The following is a 19,317-nucleotide window of genomic DNA, read 5'->3' on the forward strand; positions in this document are numbered from 1 at the left end:
TTAAAGATCCAATCCCACCCCCTGCCATGGGCAGGGACACCTCCCACTATCCCAGGTTGCTCCAAGCCCCTTCCAACCTGGCCTTGGACACTTCCAGGGGTCCAGGGGCATCCAAAATTTCTCTGGGCAACCTGTGCCAGGGCCTCACCCCCCTCCCGGGGAGGGATTGGGGTTGTTTTGGAGCTCTGTGGTTCAAGGTAAAGCTCTGAGTGAAGCTCAGCTCTGCCCCTTTCCCTTCCTGGAGCAGATGAAGAGAGGAAAATCCTTCCCAGCCAAGGCTGGGAATGGAGCTGGAGGTTCTGGGACAGGTCTGGCTGTGCCACAAAGGGCTGTGCCAGTGGTACCTGACAGGGACCTGATCCCTTGTTGGCATTCCAGAGCCAGCTCCAGCTCCAGGGTTAACCTAAATGTGCACTAAGCATGTTCTCCAGGCCAGGGAATTCTCAGATCTTGGAGCTGCTGCTCTTGGAGTCGTTGTATTTATGTATCTCAAGGAATCCAGAGCAGTTCTTTAATTACCTGCTGTTCTGGGGGACTCTGTGCCCTTAAATTTTGGGGCCTGTCGCAGCCATGAGGGGCTCAGTCCTACCCCAGCCTGCAGAAGGATTGATTCCCACTCTACACAACCCATTATTTATGAGTTAAATATAAAACTATGGCTGGAATAAAAGTAATTATCCCTTGGAGTGGCTGGGGCTGGATTTTGGGGGGTATTGTTCTGCATGCAGATGCTGCTTGCAGAAATGAGCTGCAGAGATCAATAACAGCTGAAACTTTGAAGGGCTGGAGATGAATCATTTCCATCTTTAAAAGCAGCTAAATATATATTTGTGTTGAATGCTCCCCCCCCCCCAAAAAAAAAAAGGCAAGGAGAAAAGGACAGGCAGCAGCACGTGGGGTTGGGGTGGTTTGCTGAGCACCTCTTGCTCCTTCACCTCGGGGCCACTTGTTAATTAGACCTGGGAACTGAAAATAGGGATAATTGTGCCCTGGGAGGAGGGATCTGGGCGTGCATGGAATGGGAAATTCAGCTTGGGTGTTGGAATGTTTAATTTGGGTGCAGGGTGTCCTTGAGCTTCCTGGCTTCGGATTTGTGTTGGGGAGGGAGAGGAAAGCATGGAAAGGGAATTTGGGGTTTATGAGAATTAATACTAACAACAACAACAACAACAATAATATTATTATTAATAATAATAATAATAATTTATTTTTCTACTATGTATTGTATATTAGTAATATATATTTACATATTGTACTTTTAGTGTCATGGATATATTAGTATTTATAATAGTATATAATTATAATAGTGTTTATAATATAATAGTATTTATAATATAATGTACAATACCTGTTAAAATATGATGTATAATATAATGTAATCATTATATATAATATATAATATAATGCATAGTGTGCCTAACATGATGTATAATGTTCTATTATTGTAATATATATTATGATATATTTTATATGTATATAATTTTTATATGTAATATATATTTTATTTATATATATTTTATTTATATATAATATGTATTTTATTATATTTTATGTAATATATTTTATATATATTCCATAATAACTTTAAAGGGAGTTTATAATAAATTCAACCTCTTCAGCCACTGAAAACCCCCTTTTTTACCCCTTTTTTTTTCCAGGCAGCAGAACAAGGGAGGCCTCCAGAGCACACCAGCAAGTTCTATGCCAAGGGGGCCCTGCAGTATTTGGTCCCAATCCTCACACAGACCTTGACCAAGCAGGTGAGTTCAGTATTCCTGGGGGGTTTGGAGCTCTGGGATCAGGGTGAGTTGAGAATTCCTGGGGGGTTTGGAGCTCTGGGATCAGGGTGAGTTGAGAATTCCTGGGGGGTTTGGAGCTCTGGGAATAGGGTGAGTTGAGAATTCCTGGGGGGTTTGGAGCTCTGGGATCAGGGTGAGTTGAGAATTCCTGGGGGGTTTGGAGCTCTGGGATCAGGGTGAGTTGAGAATTCCTGGGGGGTTTGGAGCTCTCTGGGATCAGGGTGAGTTGAGAATTCCTGGGGGGTTTGGAGCTCTGGGAATAGGGTGAGCTGAGAATTCCTGGGGGGTTTGGAGCTCTGGGATCAGGGTGAGTTGAGAATTCCTGGGGAGTTTGGAGCTCTGGGATCAGGGTGAGTTCCTGGGGGGTTTGGAGCTCTGGGATCAGGGTGAGTTGAGAATTCCTGGGGGGTTTGGAGCTCTGGGATCAGGGTGCTCCTTCCTGGCTGCCTTGGGAAGGGGGTTCTTGCTCCCCCTGCTCCCAGAGGGGCTCCAGGGGTTGGCAGTTCCTCGGTCTGTGATGAGATTTCATGCACCACTCTGAGCAAATGATGCATCAGTTTTGGGGCTGAGACTCTGGAACTGCCTCCAGCAGCTTTTTCCCTGCTCGGTTCTGTTCACACATCCCTGCATTTGTGATTTCTGGAGAGGTCTGGTAATAATTCCCTGTATTCCTAAGGAAATATTGAAGAAATTAAACCCGGTGTTGCACTTTCTGAGATCCAGCTCCTGGAATCTTTGAGCCTGGAGTGTTTATTTAGTGCCCATTAAACACTTCCCAGGGACTTGTTTGGGGCTGTGCTTCCCAGGCTAATCAAAACTAATGGAATTGCTGCAGCAGGTCTAATTAGAAAATAAAACTGTTAATTAAGCTGTATGGGACAGAGTTCATTTGGCTGGGAAAAGTGCTCTGAGTGAATCCAGGGAATTGTTTCCCTGTTTGTTTGTGGGTTTTTTTTTTTTATCCTGGAGTTCCATTGCAGGAGGTTCTCAAGTGCTTGTTAAACAAAACAGGTGAGAGAATCCCAAGCTGAGCTTTAAAGGGTTTAAGAGCCTGGGCTTAGTGGGGGAAGGAGCTGTTTAACTGGAGCAGGAATTCTGGTTTGCTACATCCTCTCAATTCAGGGAAAATCAGAAGGATATCACCTGGTTTTTGGAGGCTGGAAGAGCCAAAAATCCCTGGATTTTTTGGAGCAGGAATTCTGCTTTGAACATCCTAATTCAAGGAAAATCAGAAGGACGTCACCTGGTTTTGGAGGCTTGTAGGGCTAAAAATCCCTGGGTTATTTGGAGCAGGAATTCTGCTTTGAACATCCTCTTAATTCAGGGAAAATCAGAAGGATGTCATCCATTTTTGGAGGCTCATAGAACCAAAAATCCCTGGATTATTTGGAGCAGGAATTCTGCTTTGCACATCCTCTTTATTCAGGGGAAATCAGAAGGATGTCACCCATTTTTGGAGGTTTGTAGAGCCAAAAATCCCTGGATTATTTGGAGCAGGAATTCTGCTTTCAACATCCTCCTAATTCAGGGAAAATCAGGAGGGTTTCACCCAGTTCTGGAAGTTTGTAGAGCCAAAAATCCCTGGGTTATTTGGAGCAGGAATTCTTGCCTTAATTTAAGGAGAATTAAAAGGACATCACCTGCTCTTGGAGGCTCGTAGAGCCAAAAATCCCTAAGGAATCACTCCGGGATGGATGATAACGGATCCAGGGGATAAAACCTCCGCCTGGATGAGAGGGAGAGGGAGTTGGGAAAGCGGGTGAGGCCCCTCCAGGTGTGGCAGCAGAGCTTTGCTCCAGGTTGGGAAGGTGCAGAGGGCGTGAGTAACCCCTCTGCCAGACTGGGATGGATTGAAATCCAACGCCGACCGCGGGTGAATTCCATGGATCCCATGGATCCCGCGGGTGCTCAGGGACGTTCCCGGCGCTTTTTTCCCAGGATGAGAACGACGACGACGACGACTGGAACCCCTGCAAGGCTGCTGGGGTGTGCCTGATGCTGCTGGCCACGTGCTGTGAGGACGACATCGTGCCCCACGTGCTGCCCTTCATCAAGGAGCACATCAAGAATCCCGACTGGAGGTACCGGGACGCGGCCGTGATGGCCTTCGGATGCATCCTGGAAGGGCCGGAGCCCAACCAGCTCAAACCTTTAGTAATACAGGTGAGGTTTGGGAGGGGTTTGGGGAGCTTGGAAGGGTAAAAAAACCCGTGGGTTTTTGGAGGAATTGTTTCCCTGTTTGTTGGGTTTTTTTTATCCTGGAGTTACATTGCAGGAGGTTCTCAAGTGCTCGTTAAACAAACCAGGTGAGAGAATCCCAAGCTGAGCTTTAAAGGGTTTAAGAGCCTGGGCTTAGTGGGGGAAGGAGCTGTTTAACTGGAGCAGGAATTCTGGTTTGCTACATCCTCTTAATTCAGGGAAAATCAGAAGGATATCACCTGGTTTTTGGAGGCTTGTAGAGCCAAAAATCCCTGGGTCTTTTGGAGCAGGAATTCTGGTTTGCACATCCTCTTAATTCAGGGAAAATCAGAAGGATGTCACCTGGTCTTGGAGGTTTGCAGAGCTGAAAATTCCTGGGTTAGTTGGAGCAGGAATTCTGCTTTGAACGTGCTCTTAATTCAGGGAAAAATCAGAAGGATGTCACCTGGTTTGGGAGGTTTGTGGAGCCAGAAATCCCTGGGTTAATTTAATGTTGGGTGTAGGAGTCGCCTTCAGTTTGTAAACACTGTGGAAACTGTCCCTGATACAGGTGGGATGGAAAACAAAGTGTTTGGAAAAGGAATGTTGGCATTTAGCCTTTTTTTAGGGAGGCTTAAGGAAGAGACAAGACACACTTTGTTCCCCATCACCTATACCTGGCTCTGTGGTGATTCCAGAACTAACTGGGGAGCAGGAGGATTTTATCTTGATGCAGATCCACCCCCAAAGGCATCTCTGCTGCTCCATGTCCCTCCCTGCCTTCTGAGGGAGCTGAAAGTGTGGGACTGAGCAGAGAGGGGAATTTGCTCCCAGAGAGCATCTCTGATCCTGCTTTCTGAGGGCACAGGGTGGAACTGAGCAGAGAGGGGAATTTGCTCCTAAAGAGCATCTCTGATCCTGCCTTCTGAGAGAACAGAGGGTAGAACTGAGCAGAGAGGGGAATTTGCTCCCAAAGAGCATCTCTGCTCCTGCCTTCTGAGAGAACAGAGGGTGGAACTGAGCAGAGAGGGGGATTTTCTCCCCAAGAGTATTTCTGGTCCTGCTTCCTGAGGGCACAGAGGGTAGAACTAAGGAGAGAGAGGGATTTGCTCCCAGAGAGCATCTCTGATCCTGCCTTCTGAGAGAACAGGGTAGAACTGAGCAGAGAGGGGGATTTGCTCCCAAAAAGCATCTCTGCTCCTGCCTTCTGAGGGCACAGAGGGTAAAACTGAGCAGAGAGAGGGATTTGTTCCCAAAGAGCATCTCTGGTCCTGCCTTCTGAGGGCACAGAGGGTGGAACTGAGCGGAGAGGGGGGTTTGATGTCAGAGCAAGGTTTGGAGGTGACGGGGTGGAGGCAGCTGGGTGGGCTGGAGGAATTCAAACCCTGCCTTTTGCACGTGCTGACCTGGCTGCTCCTGGCTGCTGTTGCAGGCCATGCCCACGTTGATAGAGCTGATGAAGGACCCCAGTGTGGTGGTGAGGGACACGACGGCCTGGACGGTGGGGCGGATCTGCGAGATGCTGCCCGAGGCCGCCATCAACGACATCTACCTGGCCCCGCTGCTGCAGTGCCTCATGGAGGGGCTGAGTGCTGAGCCCAGGGTGGCCACCAACGTCTGCTGGGTGAGGAAACCCCTGGGAGCTCCAAGGGAACCCGGCCCAGCCCGGGAATGCTGCTCCTTGTGGGATCGCTGGGCTCGGAGGTCGCGTCCGGCTGTTCCCTGTGTCCTCCAGTGCGGTCAGAGAATCACAGAATCATAGAATCAGAGAATCAGCTGGGTTGGAAGGGACCTCCAAGATCATCAAGTCCAACCCTTGATCCAACCCTGCTGTGTTTCCCAGCCCATGGCACTAAGTGCCACATCCAGTCTCTTTTTAAAAATCTCCAGGGATGGAGAATCCACCCCTTCCCTGGGCAGCCCATTCCAATGGCTGAGCACCCTCTCTGCAAAGAAATTCTTCCCAATATCCAACCTAAACCTCCCCTGGCACAGCTGAAGCCCGAGCCCTCTTGTCTTGCTGATGGTTGCCTGGGAAAAGAGACCAACCCCCCCCTGGCTCCCCCCTCCTGTCAGGGAGTTGCAGAGAGTGAGGAGGTCTCCCCTGAGCCTCCTCTTCTCCAGGCTGAACAGCCCCAGCTCCCTCAGCCTCTCCTCACAGCACTTGTGCTCCAGTCCCTTCCCCAGCCTCGTTGCTCTCCTCTGGACCTGCTCCAGCCCCTCAATGTCCTTCCTGAGCTGAGGGCCCAGAACTGGACACAGCACTCCAGGGGTGGCCTCACCAGCGCTGGTCTGGGCACTTCCAGGGGTGGTGATTCCCTCCTGTTCCCGTGCCTGGCCACTCTTGCCATGAAGGAATTCTCCCTGATGTCCAACCTGAACCTCCCCTGGAGCAGCTTGAGGATGTTTCCTCTTGTTCTGTTGCTTGTTATTGGGAGAAGAGCCTGACCCCCTCCTGTCAGGGAGTTATTGGGATACATGTGGATACAAATCAATAGATACAAATATGAATACAGACATTTATATTTTCCCTATATTTGTCTATATTTCTGCTATATTTTTCTTTATTTTTCTATATTTCCCTGTATTTTTCTATATTTCTTCCCCCCATTCTTTCTTTCCCCCCATTTTTTCTTTCCGTCCATTTTTTCTTTCCCCCCGTTTTTTCTTTCCCCCCATTTTTTCTTTTCCCCTGTCTTTTCTTTCCCCCCATTTATTTCTTTTTCCCCCCATTTATTTCTTTCCCCCCCATTTATTTCTTTCCCTCCCATTTATTTCTTCCCCCCCATTTATTTCATTTCCCCCCATTTATTTCTTTTCCCCCCATTTATTTCTTTTCCCCCCATTTATTTCTTTTCCCCCCATTTATTTCTTTTCCCCCCATTTATTTCTTTTCCCCCCATTTATTTCTTTTCCCCCCATTTATTTCTTTTCCCCCCATTTATTTCTTTTCCCCCCATTTATTTCTTTCCCCCCCATTTATTTCTTTTCCCCCCATTTATTTTTTTCCCCCCATTTATTTCTTTTTCCCCCATTTATTTCTGTCCTCCATTTATTTCTTCCCCCCATTTTTCTTCCCATTTTTCCCCCCTATTTATTTCTCTCCCCCACTTCTTTTCACATTCCTCTATATTTTCCTATATTATTTTTCCCATATTATTTTTCCCATATTTTTACACACACACTTAAAAGGTTTTCCAGCTGATTCATGGCTTGCTCAGCCAACACCACACTGTGGTTGACACTCAGATGATCTCGAAGTCTTTTGTGGCTGTGGGGAAAAAATTAAGGAACAAATGGATTTTTAAGGAGAAAAAATTATGATATTCTCTGAGCTTAAAAGTTACCTCCAGTGGAAACTCCCTGGTGAGGTGTAATGGCTGTTTGGAAAAGGGATGCTGGGATTTAGGGGGGGTTTTTTTGGGAGGCAGCTTAAGGAAAAGGTGGAAAACCTCATTCCCCATCACCTGTGGTGATTCCAGAACTAATTGGGGAGCAGGATCCACTCCCAGAGGCATCTCTGCTGCTCCACATCCCTGCTGGGGCAGAACTGGGTGGAGAGGAGGATTTACATGTCAAAACAAGGTTCAGGAATGACAGGAGCTGTTCCTTCCCCTCTTCCAGGGGTTTAAAGGCTTCCCCTGCTCCATCACTCGCTCCTGGCAAAGGTCCAGGGAGCTTTTTGTGGCTTTTTTGTCTGCTCAGGGGGATGATTATGATGTGGTTTTGAAATGAAAATGAAAATCAGGAAGCTTTTCAAACTCCTCTAAACCCCACCTGGCTCAGCACAGTCGCTCTGCAGTTTTTTGGGGGGTTGTTTCTTTATTTTTTGGTCCTTACAACGAGCCCTGATGGGAATGTGTGTTCCTGGAGCAGCGAGGCTGAACTCAGGGGAAATAAAAATCCCTGGGTTTTGGTGTGTTCCAGGCCTTCTCCAGCCTTGCTGAAGCTGCCTATGAAGCTGCAGATGTGGCTGATGATCAGGAAGAACCAGCAACCTACTGCTTGTCCTCCTCCTTCGAGCTGATCGTGCAGAAACTTCTGGAGACTGCAGACAGGTACCAAACTCTTCTGCTTTTACTTCAAATATCTCCTTTTTTTTTTTTTATCTTGAAGCTCTTTTTTTGCCTTGAGTCTCTCCTGTTTTCCTTTGAATCTCCTGTTTTTCAGTCTCTCCTGTTTTTACTTTGAATCTCTCCTGATTTTACTTTGAATCTCCCCAATTTTGCTTTTAATCTCTCCTGGTTTTACTTTTGAATCTCTCCTGGTTTTACTTTTGAATCTCTCCTGGTTTTACTTTTGAATCTCTCCTGGTTTTACTTTGAGTCTCTCCTGTTTTTACTTTGAGTCTCTCCTGGTTTTACTTTGAGTCTCTCCTGTTTTTACTTTGAGTCTCTCCTGGTTTTACTTTGAGTCTCTCCTGGTTTTACTTTGAGTCTCTCCTGGTTTTACTTTGAGTCTCTCCTGGTTTTACTTTGAATTTCTCCTGGTTTTACTTTTGAATCTCTTCTGGTTTTCAGTATCTCCTGTTTTTACTTTGAATCTCTCCTGGTTTTACTTTTGAATCTCTGCTGTTTTTTACTTTTGAATCTCTCCTGTTTTTACTTTGAATCTCCCCTGGTTTTCAATCTCTCCCCTCTTCCTCTGAATCTCTCATTTTACCTTCAGTCTTTTATTTTACTTTAAATCCCCTGGGTTTGAATCTCCTGTTTTAGTTTGAATCTCTCCTGTTTTTACTTTTGAATCTCCCCAGTTTTGCTTTGAATCTCTCCTATTTTACTTCCAATCTCCTGTTTTCCTCTGAAATCCCCCCAGTTTTCCTCTGAATCTCTTCTCTTACTTCCAGTCTCCCTTATTTTACTTTTAACCTCTCCTACTTTACTTTGAATCTCCTATTTCTTTTTGAACCCCCTCTGCTTTCCTTTCAGTCTGAATTTTAAGTGCCCACTTTCACACCCAGCCAGGTTGGCTGCGGGGCCACTGGAGAACCAGGAATTTCAGCAGGAATTCCACATTTCCCTGCCTGTTCCCCTCCATCCCTTCCCCCTGGAGGTTCCATCCCTTCCCACCGAGGCAAAATATTTTTGCTCCCAGCCCTGCAGATGTGAAAACTCAGGGTAAAGCTGCAGTTTTATTGTGCCTTGGAGGTCCCATAAATCCCCACAGCTCAGAGTTCAGTGCCTGGCTCAGCTCAGCCTGGAGCTTTTTGCTGCAGGATTGATCCTCCTTCAGCTGTTCCTCGTCTGAAGAGCTCAGTCCAAGCTCTCCCTGCCTAATTTCCATCCAGACAGGAGTGTCTGGCTCAAGGCTCTGGAGCCCATCAGTCACTCTCAACTGTCTTTCTATCCCAGCTCAGTGTCAGGGGGGGTGGCAGAGGGGCACTGATGTGCTGCTCACCTCTCTCTCTGGGGGCTTTGAGGCTTTTCCTCTCCCTCTCCTCCTTCCCAGATGCTGAAAATCATTAATAGAGAATGGAGAAAAAAAAAAAAAGTGCTAAAAGTGGCTTCATAAATTTCCTTTGCTTTCAAGGCTTGGAATACAGGGATGCAAAGTGCTGCTTGTCACAGCACTGAAATGTGGCTGTTGCTGGTTTACTAAAATTAAAAAAAAAAAAAAGTCTGTTTCTAAGCAAGGCTGAGCCACTGGGAGCTGCAAATTATCCCTTCTGTTCCAGGCCTGATGGACACCAGAATAACTTGAGGAGTTCTGCATATGAATCCCTGATGGAAATAGTGAAAAACAGTGCCAAGGACTGTTATCCTGCTGTCCAGAAAACAACCCTGGTCATCATGGAGCGGCTCCAGCAAGTGCTGCAGATGGAGGTGGGTAAATCCCAATTTAAGCCTCCAATTTAAACCTCCTCCCTTTCCAGAGCTGCTGCTCCATCCCTGGGAGTGTCCAAGGCCACGTTGGGCAGGGTTTAGAGCAACCTTGGTAGTGGAAGGTGGGACTGGGTGGGATTTAAGATCCTGGGATTCTGTTTGAAGCTTCTGCGCAGTCCCTCTTGTCTTTAATTTGAAAAAAAACCCCAAAATCCTAAAAAACCAAATATTTAAACACAGTGTGGATGTGCTGGTGTTGTCAGAACCCAGTGCAGCCTCTTTTCCCTTGTGTTCCAGTCTCACATCCAGAGCACCTCAGACAGAATCCAGTTCAACGACCTCCAGTCCCTCCTGTGCGCGACTCTCCAGGTGAGTGTCCCGCTGTCCCCCTGGGATTTTTATGGCAATGGGATGGCTCTGGGGGTGTTCCTGTGCCCCTGAGGAGCCAGGCTCGGGGCCTGTTGATCAGATCTGAATGAGGAGAAGTGGATCTGTGTCCCAGCTGACACGTGGGAGGTGAGACGAGGATCAGAAGCCTCGAGTCGCGCTCCGGTGGCAGAATTTAGGGCAATTTGAAGCAGGAACACTGTGGGCAGCCTGTTAAAGGTGGGATAAAGGATTGTATGTGCTGCCAGCTTGGCTCCTGTGTTGGCTACAGCCTGAACAACCCCTTTGCTTGGCACAGGCAAAAAAAAAAACAACCTCCAGCACGGCTCGAATTCCTTCATCTGCCTCCTGTGGTTGGTGTTCTTATTTCAAGTGGCTCTAATTAAAAGGCACTGAGAGGCCTTGAAATGAAACATCTGGTAATGAGCAGTGTGACTGGGAGCACCAGGGCAGTGCAGTTCCTTGGTTACTCCTACAGATCCCACTGAAAACACTTTTATTTTTTTTTTTTTTCCCCCCCAAAAATCAGCTCTCAGGAGATTGCTCAGAGCACCCCGTTGGAATCTGGGGTGTTTGCCTCCAGGTTGATTTGAGGAATCACTCATCTGCTCCCTCAAAAGCCTTATGGTTGCTTTCACTCTCCAATTTTTAGGTTAATTTTAAAAAATAATGGGTAGATGGGAATAATCTGTCCTTAAGTTGGGCTTCAATGGGGAAATTCAGTGTCTGGAATCTCCTTCTGGTGATCCCTGATCTCTCCCAGCACAGCTTTGTTTGCCCCTGGGGAACGTAAGAGAAGTGGAATTAAACTGCCAATTTTAATTTATAAACATGTGTTTCTTCATTATCCCAAAACCTGAACCTAAAGCATTTTCTCAATTGCAGCAAATACTTAAATTCCACTGAGTAAAACTCAGCAGAGGAGCTTTTTTTGCTGTTAAATAGTCACAAACACTGTTTTGTTACAGAATTTTTTATTATTCTGCCATAAATCCGTTTGTTAATATTTAAAAGGAACAAGAAAATTCCTTCTCTGAAGGTGTCCAAGGCCAGTTTGTACAGGGCTTGGAGCAACCTGGGCTTAGTGGAAGGTTGGAATTTGATGATCTCCAGGGTCCCTTCCGACCCAAACCACCCTGTAATTCTGTAAATCAAAGCTTAATTTTTTAAACAGCCCGAGTCCATCTCTTTGGAGTGAAGAATCAGCCTTGAAATAATTGTTATTGTAAGGAATTGGTCCTTCTCTTCCCATAAAAAGTGTTTTCCTTCAACAACCAGCATTTCTAAAGTTGGGCCCATCCGAGCTCACCCTCACGTGACAGAGAAAAGGGACCCTCCTTGCTTTTTATTTTGTTTTCATAGGATCAGATTTGGGCTGGTCACATTTAATTCCAGCTTACAAATGGAAAGCTGGGAGAACAGCCTATGCAGCAGGAAAGGTAAATTCAGCTCATCCCGTGGCTGCAGAACTGAATGGGAGCAGAATGAAAAGGGACTTTTGCGGCGGCGGAGTTCAAACAGCAGCTTCCTCTCTGGGAATGAGGGGGGAGAGAAGGGGGGGGGTGGAAAAGCTTCATGTGGGCTCAGAGGGATGGAAACAGTGGTGGTGTGTCCTCCTGTCCCTGCAGAACGTGCTGAGGAAGGTGCAGCACCAGGATGCCCTGCAGATCTCGGACGTGGTCATGGCCTCGCTGCTGAGGATGTTCCAGAGCACGGCGGGCTCGGGGGGAGTGCAGGAGGACGCCCTGATGGCCGTCAGCACCCTGGTGGAAGGTCAGCTCTGGGCTGGGACAGGGCAGGGCAGCTTTGGATCCTGCTGGTTTGCTTTGTGTGGGGGGGGGAAAAGTAGCATCAGGTGCTGGTTTTGCTCGAGGCGTCGTGTGAGCACCCCTGGAACAGGGAAGCTGTGGCTGCACTTCATAGAATCATGGAATCATTTGGGTTGGAAAAGACCTCTGAGATCATCAAGTCCAACCCTTGATCCAACCCCGCCGTGGTTCCCAGCCCATGGCACTGATGCCACATCCAGTCTCAGCTTAAAAACCTCCAGGGATGGAGAATCCACCCCCTCCCTGGGCAGCCCATTCCAATGGCTGAGCACCCTCTCTGCAAAGAAATTCTTCCCAATATCCAACCTAAACCTCCCCTGGCACAGCTTGAGACTGTGCCCTCTTGTCCTACTGCTGCTTCCTGGGAGATCAACTTCCCCCTGGCTCCCCCCTCCTGTCAGGGAGTTGGAGAGAGTGAGGAGGTCTCCCCTGAGCCTCCTCTTCTCCAGCTGAACAGCCCCAGCTCCCTCAGCCTCTCCTCACAGCACTTGTGCTCCAGTCCCTTCACCAGCCTTGTTGCACTCCCATCCCTGGAAGTGTCCAAGACCAGGCTGGAGCAACCTGGGCCAGTGGAAGGTTTCCCTGCCCATGGCAGGGGATGGAATGTGATGATCTCTGAGGTCCTTCCCAGCCAAACTGTTCTAATTCTGCACCCAATTTCAGGTTAATCCAGCAGAAGCTTCCAGTGCCTGGACACTGGACATTTGTTGACCTTAGTGAGGAGGGAGGTTCTGCTGGCTGGGATTTCCCATTGGAATGTCAGCTCTGACTCTACAGATCTGTGTATCATTGCTCCTCCTCTGCATGGAGAAATGGACTTAAGAAGGGGATACTGGGAAGGAATTCTTCCCTGTGGGGCTGGAGAGGGGCTGGAATGGATTTCCCAGAGAAACTGTGGCTGCCCCATCCCTGGAAGTGTCCAAGGGACTTGGAGCAACCTGGGCTAGTGGAAGGTGTCCCTGAGAGCAGAACTGGATGATCCTTAAGGTCCCTTCCAACCCAAACCATCCTGTGTTCCATAATCTCACCATGTCTGAGCCTGGCTGGTTATTCCAGATTTCTGTTCCACAAAGGAATGGTTTGATTTCAGTTTATAATGTTGCCACAGAGCAAATTTTGCCAGGAAAAAAAAAACCAAACCAACAAATTAGTGCTGCTCTGTCCAGTTCCCATCCCTAGGGAACCTGTTCCCTTGGAGCAGCTCCAGGACAGATTGGATGTTACCTGAGTGATTCACCCTCCCTGGTGACTCAGGGCTGTTCTGGCAGTGGATTTACAGCCACTGCTCTTGTTTATCACAAATCACAGTGGCAAAAATCCGCAGGGAATTTGGCTCTTGGGAATCACCAGGTGGCCCTGGACACGTTTCAGTGCCCCTCATTTCCTGGGTGTTGCCCTGGGAGAGGATTGATTTCCACTGGGTTTGGGTGGGATACAGTGGTGAGCTTCTGACTTGTTGAACTCCAGCAAAATAGGATTCCAGTCACAAATGGGGTTTTTTTTATTTTCTAACTGGAATATTTTCCACACACAGTCTTAGGTGGAGAGTTCCTGAAGTACATGGATGCCTTCAAACCCTTCCTTGGCATTGGACTGAAGAACTATGCTGAGTACCAGGTAGAGATCCAAGACTTTGCTCCCTTTGCCCAGAGAAGCTGTGGCTGCCCCTGGATCCCTGGAAATGCCCAAGGCCAGGTTGGAGCCACCTGGGATAGTGGAAGATGTCCCTGCCCACAGCAGGGGGTAGAATGTGATGATTTTTAAGGTACTTCCAGCCCAAACTAGACCCAATTCTGTGCATAAATTCAGACTTAGTGCAGCAGGAGCATCCAGTGCCTGGACACTGCACATTTGCTGGCCTGGATGAGGAAGGAGGTTCTGCTGGCTGGGATTTCCCATTGGAATGTCGAGCCCTGGTGCCCTCCAAGGGGGTGGATGCTGAGACACGACGTGGTTGGGTTTGCTCAGGCTCAATCCCTGTCTCTCCATGGGCACCTAGATCTCTGCTCTGGGGTTAAGGAAGCAGGTTAAGGAAGCAGGGACTGCCCAGGGACTCCTCAGCTGCTCTCAGGGTCGTTATTCCCCGTGGTTTAATTAACCTCTCACCACTCCAGAGCGCTGGAAGGAGCGGGATCCGGGAGGCTGGAGCAGTGACTGACTCACGGTGGGGGTGTTGCTGTGCTATTTGCAGGTCTGCCTGTCTGCAGTGGGCCTGGTTGGGGACTTGTGCAGAGCCCTGCAGTCCAACATCCTGCCTTTCTGTGACGAGGTTATGCAGCTGCTCCTGGAGAACTTGGGGGTGAGTGTTTCCCTCCTCATTAGTAACAGTTGGCTGCACACTCCCGAGGGAGGTGGGAGGTGGGAGAAGCACAAGTGTTAGGAATGCTCGGATCATCTCGTGTTTGACAACTGTCTTGCTTACTATTTGAACGGGATCCAAACTTATTGGGGGCAAGGATTTGCATTTGGAGTAAATAATCTGCATTTATTGGCTCCGGCCCCTTCCCAAAAAACTGAACGTGGCCCTGCTGGAATCTCTTCCAGAATGAAAATGTCCATAGGTCTGTGAAGCCCCAGATCCTCTCAGTGTTTGGGGACATCGCCCTGGCCATTGGGGGGGAGTTTAAGAAGTACCTGGACGTGGTGCTGAACACCCTCCAACAGGCATCCCAGGCACAGGTGGACAAGGTAAGGTGTGCCCAGCCCAGCAATGGGCTCTGCTCGTCCTCGGGGCATTCCCGGTGTCTCATTCCCATTCCTGTGGCCCTTTCCAGTCTGACTATGACATGGTGGATTACCTGAACGAGCTGAGGGAGGGCTGCCTGGAAGCCTACACTGGGATCATCCAGGGATTGAAGGGAGACCAGGAGAACGTGCACCGTGAGTACCCTGGGCTGGGTGGGGGCAGCTCTGCTGGGATCCCGGGAATGCTGAAGGTTGGAAAAGATCCTTAAGGCCAAGTCCAGCTGTGTCACCTCTGACCTGTGTCCCCAAGTGCCACATCCCACATGTGTTTTGAATATTCTAGGGATGTGACTCCACCACTGCCCTGTGCTGGTGCTTTACAACCCTTTCCATGAAGAAATGTTCCCAGATATCCCATCTGAACCTCCCCTGCTGCAACTTGAGGCTGTTTCCTCTTGTTCCATCCCTTGTTCTGGCAGCAGAGCCCGACCTGGCTCCAACCTCCTTCCAGAGAGGAATAAGGTCCCCCCTGAGCACCTTTTCTCCATGGTTATCACATCCATGGGAATATCCCTGTTCATTCCCTCCCCTGTGGGAGTGACCACTTTGCTGCCACAGGCAGGGAACGTGTTTAGAGCCTTTCACTGTGGTTCCTCCGGCAGCATTTCCCCTCCCTGTCAGAGAAGCTCTTTTGGGTCAGATTCTGCCTGTTTTGGGATCGCTGGAATCCCTGGAAGCCCTGTCATGCTTTCCCCGTGTCCCCCTGCTCTGACAGAGCCTTTCCCTTGCAGCTGATGTGATGCTGGTGCAGCCCAGAGTAGAATTTATCCTGTCCTACATCGACCACATCGCTGGGGACGAGGATCACACGGACGGGGTGGTGGCCTGTGCTGCCGGGCTCATAGGGTAAGACCTTCCCCCCATTCCAGAATCCCTGGAATCTGCACTTTCTCCTGCCTGTCTCAAGTGTTTAACATCAGCTCCTGGGGTTTTACAGCAGTGCTGGGTGTTTGACTCAGGGTGTGAAGGCGTCACACAGGTGGAATCCGGGAGGTGGAAGTGGAGGTTGTCACGGAAATTCCAGATTTAGGGTTTTTAAAGGGATGAGCTGAAGCAGAAAAGCTCAGAAGCAAAAAGCCTCCCGTCCTCAGGGTACAGAGGAAACCCAGTTTGGGGTGTTTTAGTCTTTCCTGCTGGATTTAGGGCAGATCAGCCCTGGGACAGGAGGTTGAACATCCCTTTGAGGCGCAGGCCTGGAATCAGTGACCATCTGCAGCGTTTTCCAAAGGATCTGTGAGTCAGAGCTCTGCGTGCTGGCACAGCTGGTTGTGGTGCTCAAAGCCTCTCTCTCCCCTCCTTCCAGGGATTTGTGTACAGCATTTGGGAAAGATGTTCTGAAATTAGTAGAAGCCAGACCCATGATCCATGAACTGCTAACGGAAGGGAGGAGATCCAAGACGAACAAAACGAAAACTCTCGCGACCTGGGCGACTAAAGAGCTGAGAAAACTGAAGAATCAAGCTTGGTAAGGGCTCCCTCCCACCTCCTTCCCTGCTCCACACTTTGGGGATCAGCCTGGAAGAGGCACAGTCCCAAAGGCTCTGTTCTCTCCAGGAGATTGGTCCTCGTTTATTTTTGCTCGGGGGACAAATCCAGGGGGGGAGGAACGTGGGGAACTTGCACTGGGCTGGAGGGATTGGGGGTGAAACATGGAATCATGGAATGGTTTGGGTTGGAAGGGACCTTAAAGCTCATCCAGTTCCACCCCCAGGGACACCCTCCTCTATCCCAGGTTGCTCCAACCTGGCCTTGGACACTTCCAGGGATGGAGCAGCCACAGCTTCTCTGGGCAACCTGTGCCAGGGCCTCCCCACCCTCCCAGGGAACGATTCCTTCCCAAGATCCCATCACTCCTTGCCCCCTCTGGCAGTTTAAAACCATTCCTGTCACTGTCTGCCCCATAGAAAAATCCCTCTCCTCCCTCAAATGTGTCACTTGTGCTCCTTGGGGACCATCCTGCACCCTCCAAACCTGCTGGAATTGAAGCCTTTGGAGTTCAGGGAGCACCTGGGAGCTGCTCTCAGTGCCACAGTTGAGTTTTAGGGAGCTGGAATCCGATCCTCAGGGCTCCATTCCAACTTCAGATATTCCATGATTCCACCAAAACACCTTTTTAAAGGGAACAGGCTGTAAGGAAAAGTGGGATGGAGGATTATTTTGGCAGGATTGAGTGTCCCAGCTTTGTCACCCGCCTTGGAATTCCTTTAATATCCCCGTTATTTCTCTCGTGGTCCTGCAAGGTCCATTTTTTCCACATGAATGTTGGATTTTGGAGTTATTTTTTTGTAGAATCATGGAATTATTAAGGTTGGAAAAGCCCTCCAAGATCGAGCCCACCCCACCCACATCCCCAAACAGTGACAGACCCCTTTTTTTTTTTTTTTCCCTTTTTTTTTTTTTTTTTCTCCCCCCCCTTGCTTCCAGATCTGTTACCATTGGGATGACACCTGAGAACCCCCACTGGAAAAAAATCTCCAATCTTTTGAAAAAAAAAAGCAAACAAACAACCCGGAAGTGAGGAGTGTGCACGGATGCTGAATGTTTGGGAATGAGAGGATGATGAGTGTGAGTGAGGCTTGAGGAAGGAAAAAAAAAAACAAAAAAACAACACACAGGGAAAAAAAAAAACCAACAACAACAACACAACCACATTGAAAATCCCGGGAGAGCAGCCACGGGAGCAGCGCTGAACCGGCATCAGGAAGAGGGAATTCGGGAATTCTGGAATTCTGTCCAAGCAACACGAGTGAGGCTCTTCTCCCAACAGCCCGGGACTGGCTTCTCCACGAGGAACTGCCAGTTGGGAGAGGAGAGAGAGAGAGAGAGAGAGAGGGGAAAAAAAAAAACTGGGATCTACTGTGGTGCTCTGCGAGGTCTTGGCTGCTGGAGAGAGAGGTGGAGCTTTGGAATCTCCAGCACGGGATGAGGAAGGGGGAGGGTGAAGGAATTTTCAGTCGAGGAGTGAGTGTGTGTGAGTGAGGAGGTATCCACATTCTCAACTTCAAGTCATTGCAGTTTATCTTTACCAAAAAAAAGAAAAAAAACCAACAAAAAAAAAAGACCACACACAAAAAAAAAAAAAACCAACAAACAAACAACACACGGGAAAAAAAAACCCACCCAAACAATCCCACACAAAACATTGCAAACAAAAAAAGGGTTGGCTGTTGCATTTCATAAACTTAACCAGACGTTCTACTGATGCAGCGTAAGAGATGTACAAAAATAATAATAATAATAAAGCAGAAAAAAAAAAAAACAGGTGAGAAGAGGATTTAAAAAAAAAAAAAGTGAAAAAAAAAATAAATAAAAATGATTAAAAAAAAAAAAAGGTAAAAAAAAAAAATTTAAATAAAGGAAAGTCGCTCTTTAGGGCTTTTTATTTTTAGGGAAACACTGACGAATGTTCAGAGCTCCCCACCCTTGTCCTGCTCAGCTAAAGCGCCTTTCCTTCCTTAAATATTGTTCAACTGTGAATGTAGAAATGGGGGGGGGAAAAAAAAACACAATTCTTGTGTTAGAGGGAATAGGAAAAAAAAAATGGTCAAATCGAGATTTTGGGCTTAAAAGAGTTCACAAAAAAAAAAAAATAAAATACACGACCTAAAAATAAATAAATAAATAAAAAATATCCAGAGTTAAAAGTGCTCCAGATTTGGCTGTGAAAGGGAAAAAGATCTCTCCTGACTTGTACTGTAGCAGCCCAGAACACTCACACCGAAATTGTGCCAAAGAGTTCAAAAAAAAATAAAGCAAACAGAAAATAAACTGCACAGATAATAATAATAATAATAATAAAAAACTTCAGGTGATGTTTTGGAACCGAGGAGGAGAAATTCAACGTGCAAAACACACACAGGGAATTTAAAAAAAAAAAACAAAAACAAAAAATGCAGGAAAAAATCGGATAAAATGCCATTTGGAAACTGCTTGGCCTTTTTTGTGCTCTTTATTTGATCAGGTTTAATGTGGTTTTTTTTTGGTCTCTCGCTGCACTTCAAAAAAAAAAAAAACAGCAAACAAAAAGCAACACACACGACAAAAAAAAAAAAAGGAAAAAAAAAAAGAAATTTATATAAAATATATATATACTGAGTTGAGCTGACACGAGGCGGCACTTGTAAAAGGTTCTATTTTTCCACTGCAGTTGAAGATGAATAAAATGGTGTCAAACATTCCCCAATATTTTCCTTTTTTTTTTTTTTTTTCCCGTTTTTTTTTTTTTTTTTTTTCTCCTATTCTTGGCCTTTCCGAGCCCAAAGGGATCTAACCCAGGAATAACGAGTATTTTTATTTTTTTGGGGTTTTTTTTTTTTTTTTTTCCCAACAGAGTAGTGACGAGTCCGAGGGGGCGACTCCGGATGGAATTGGCTGCTTGCTGCTTCCCTGGGTTTTTTTCACATGAAGGATCAGAATTTTCCCCCCCCTGAAGGAAAAGGGGGGGGGAGGGAAACAAAAAAAAAAAAATAGAAAAAAAAAAAAAAAAAAGGTTTTTGAGGAATTCTCCCTTAGCCTGGAGTCAGCAATAAGCCAAGGAACAGCTCGGAGGAGGTGCAG

General features: G+C 47.5%; 1 protein-coding gene across 2 annotated transcripts in view; it reads left to right on the forward strand.

The window, feature by feature from the left end:
- KPNB1 (karyopherin subunit beta 1) overlaps positions 1–18,771 on the forward strand; it is a 32,778-nt gene extending 14,007 nt beyond the window's left edge. The window contains exons 9-22 of one of the 2 annotated variants that reach the window (XM_032711296.1): positions 1,659–1,760; positions 3,738–3,962; positions 5,410–5,601; positions 7,905–8,035; positions 9,652–9,799; positions 10,097–10,168; positions 11,815–11,959; positions 13,550–13,632; positions 14,207–14,314; positions 14,560–14,703; positions 14,790–14,895; positions 15,492–15,606; positions 16,064–16,225; positions 17,185–18,771. In XM_032711296.1, the coding sequence (XP_032567187.1) occupies positions 1,659–1,760; positions 3,738–3,962; positions 5,410–5,601; positions 7,905–8,035; positions 9,652–9,799; positions 10,097–10,168; positions 11,815–11,959; positions 13,550–13,632; positions 14,207–14,314; positions 14,560–14,703; positions 14,790–14,895; positions 15,492–15,606; positions 16,064–16,225; position 17,185 (1,734 nt within the window). In that variant the 3' untranslated portion in view covers positions 17,186–18,771. Of the gene's footprint in view, positions 1–1,658; positions 1,761–3,737; positions 3,963–5,409; positions 5,602–7,904; positions 8,036–9,651; positions 9,800–10,096; positions 10,169–11,814; positions 11,960–13,549; positions 13,633–14,206; positions 14,315–14,559; positions 14,704–14,789; positions 14,896–15,491; positions 15,607–16,063; positions 16,230–17,184 lie in introns of those variants that run through there. The other variant, XM_032711295.1, reaches the window with a different exon arrangement.
- Positions 18,772–19,317: the final 546 nt, after the last annotated feature.

Source organism: Chiroxiphia lanceolata, chromosome 26, assembly GCF_009829145.1.
Source record: "Chiroxiphia lanceolata isolate bChiLan1 chromosome 26, bChiLan1.pri, whole genome shotgun sequence".
Lineage (NCBI taxonomy): Eukaryota > Metazoa > Chordata > Aves > Passeriformes > Pipridae > Chiroxiphia > Chiroxiphia lanceolata.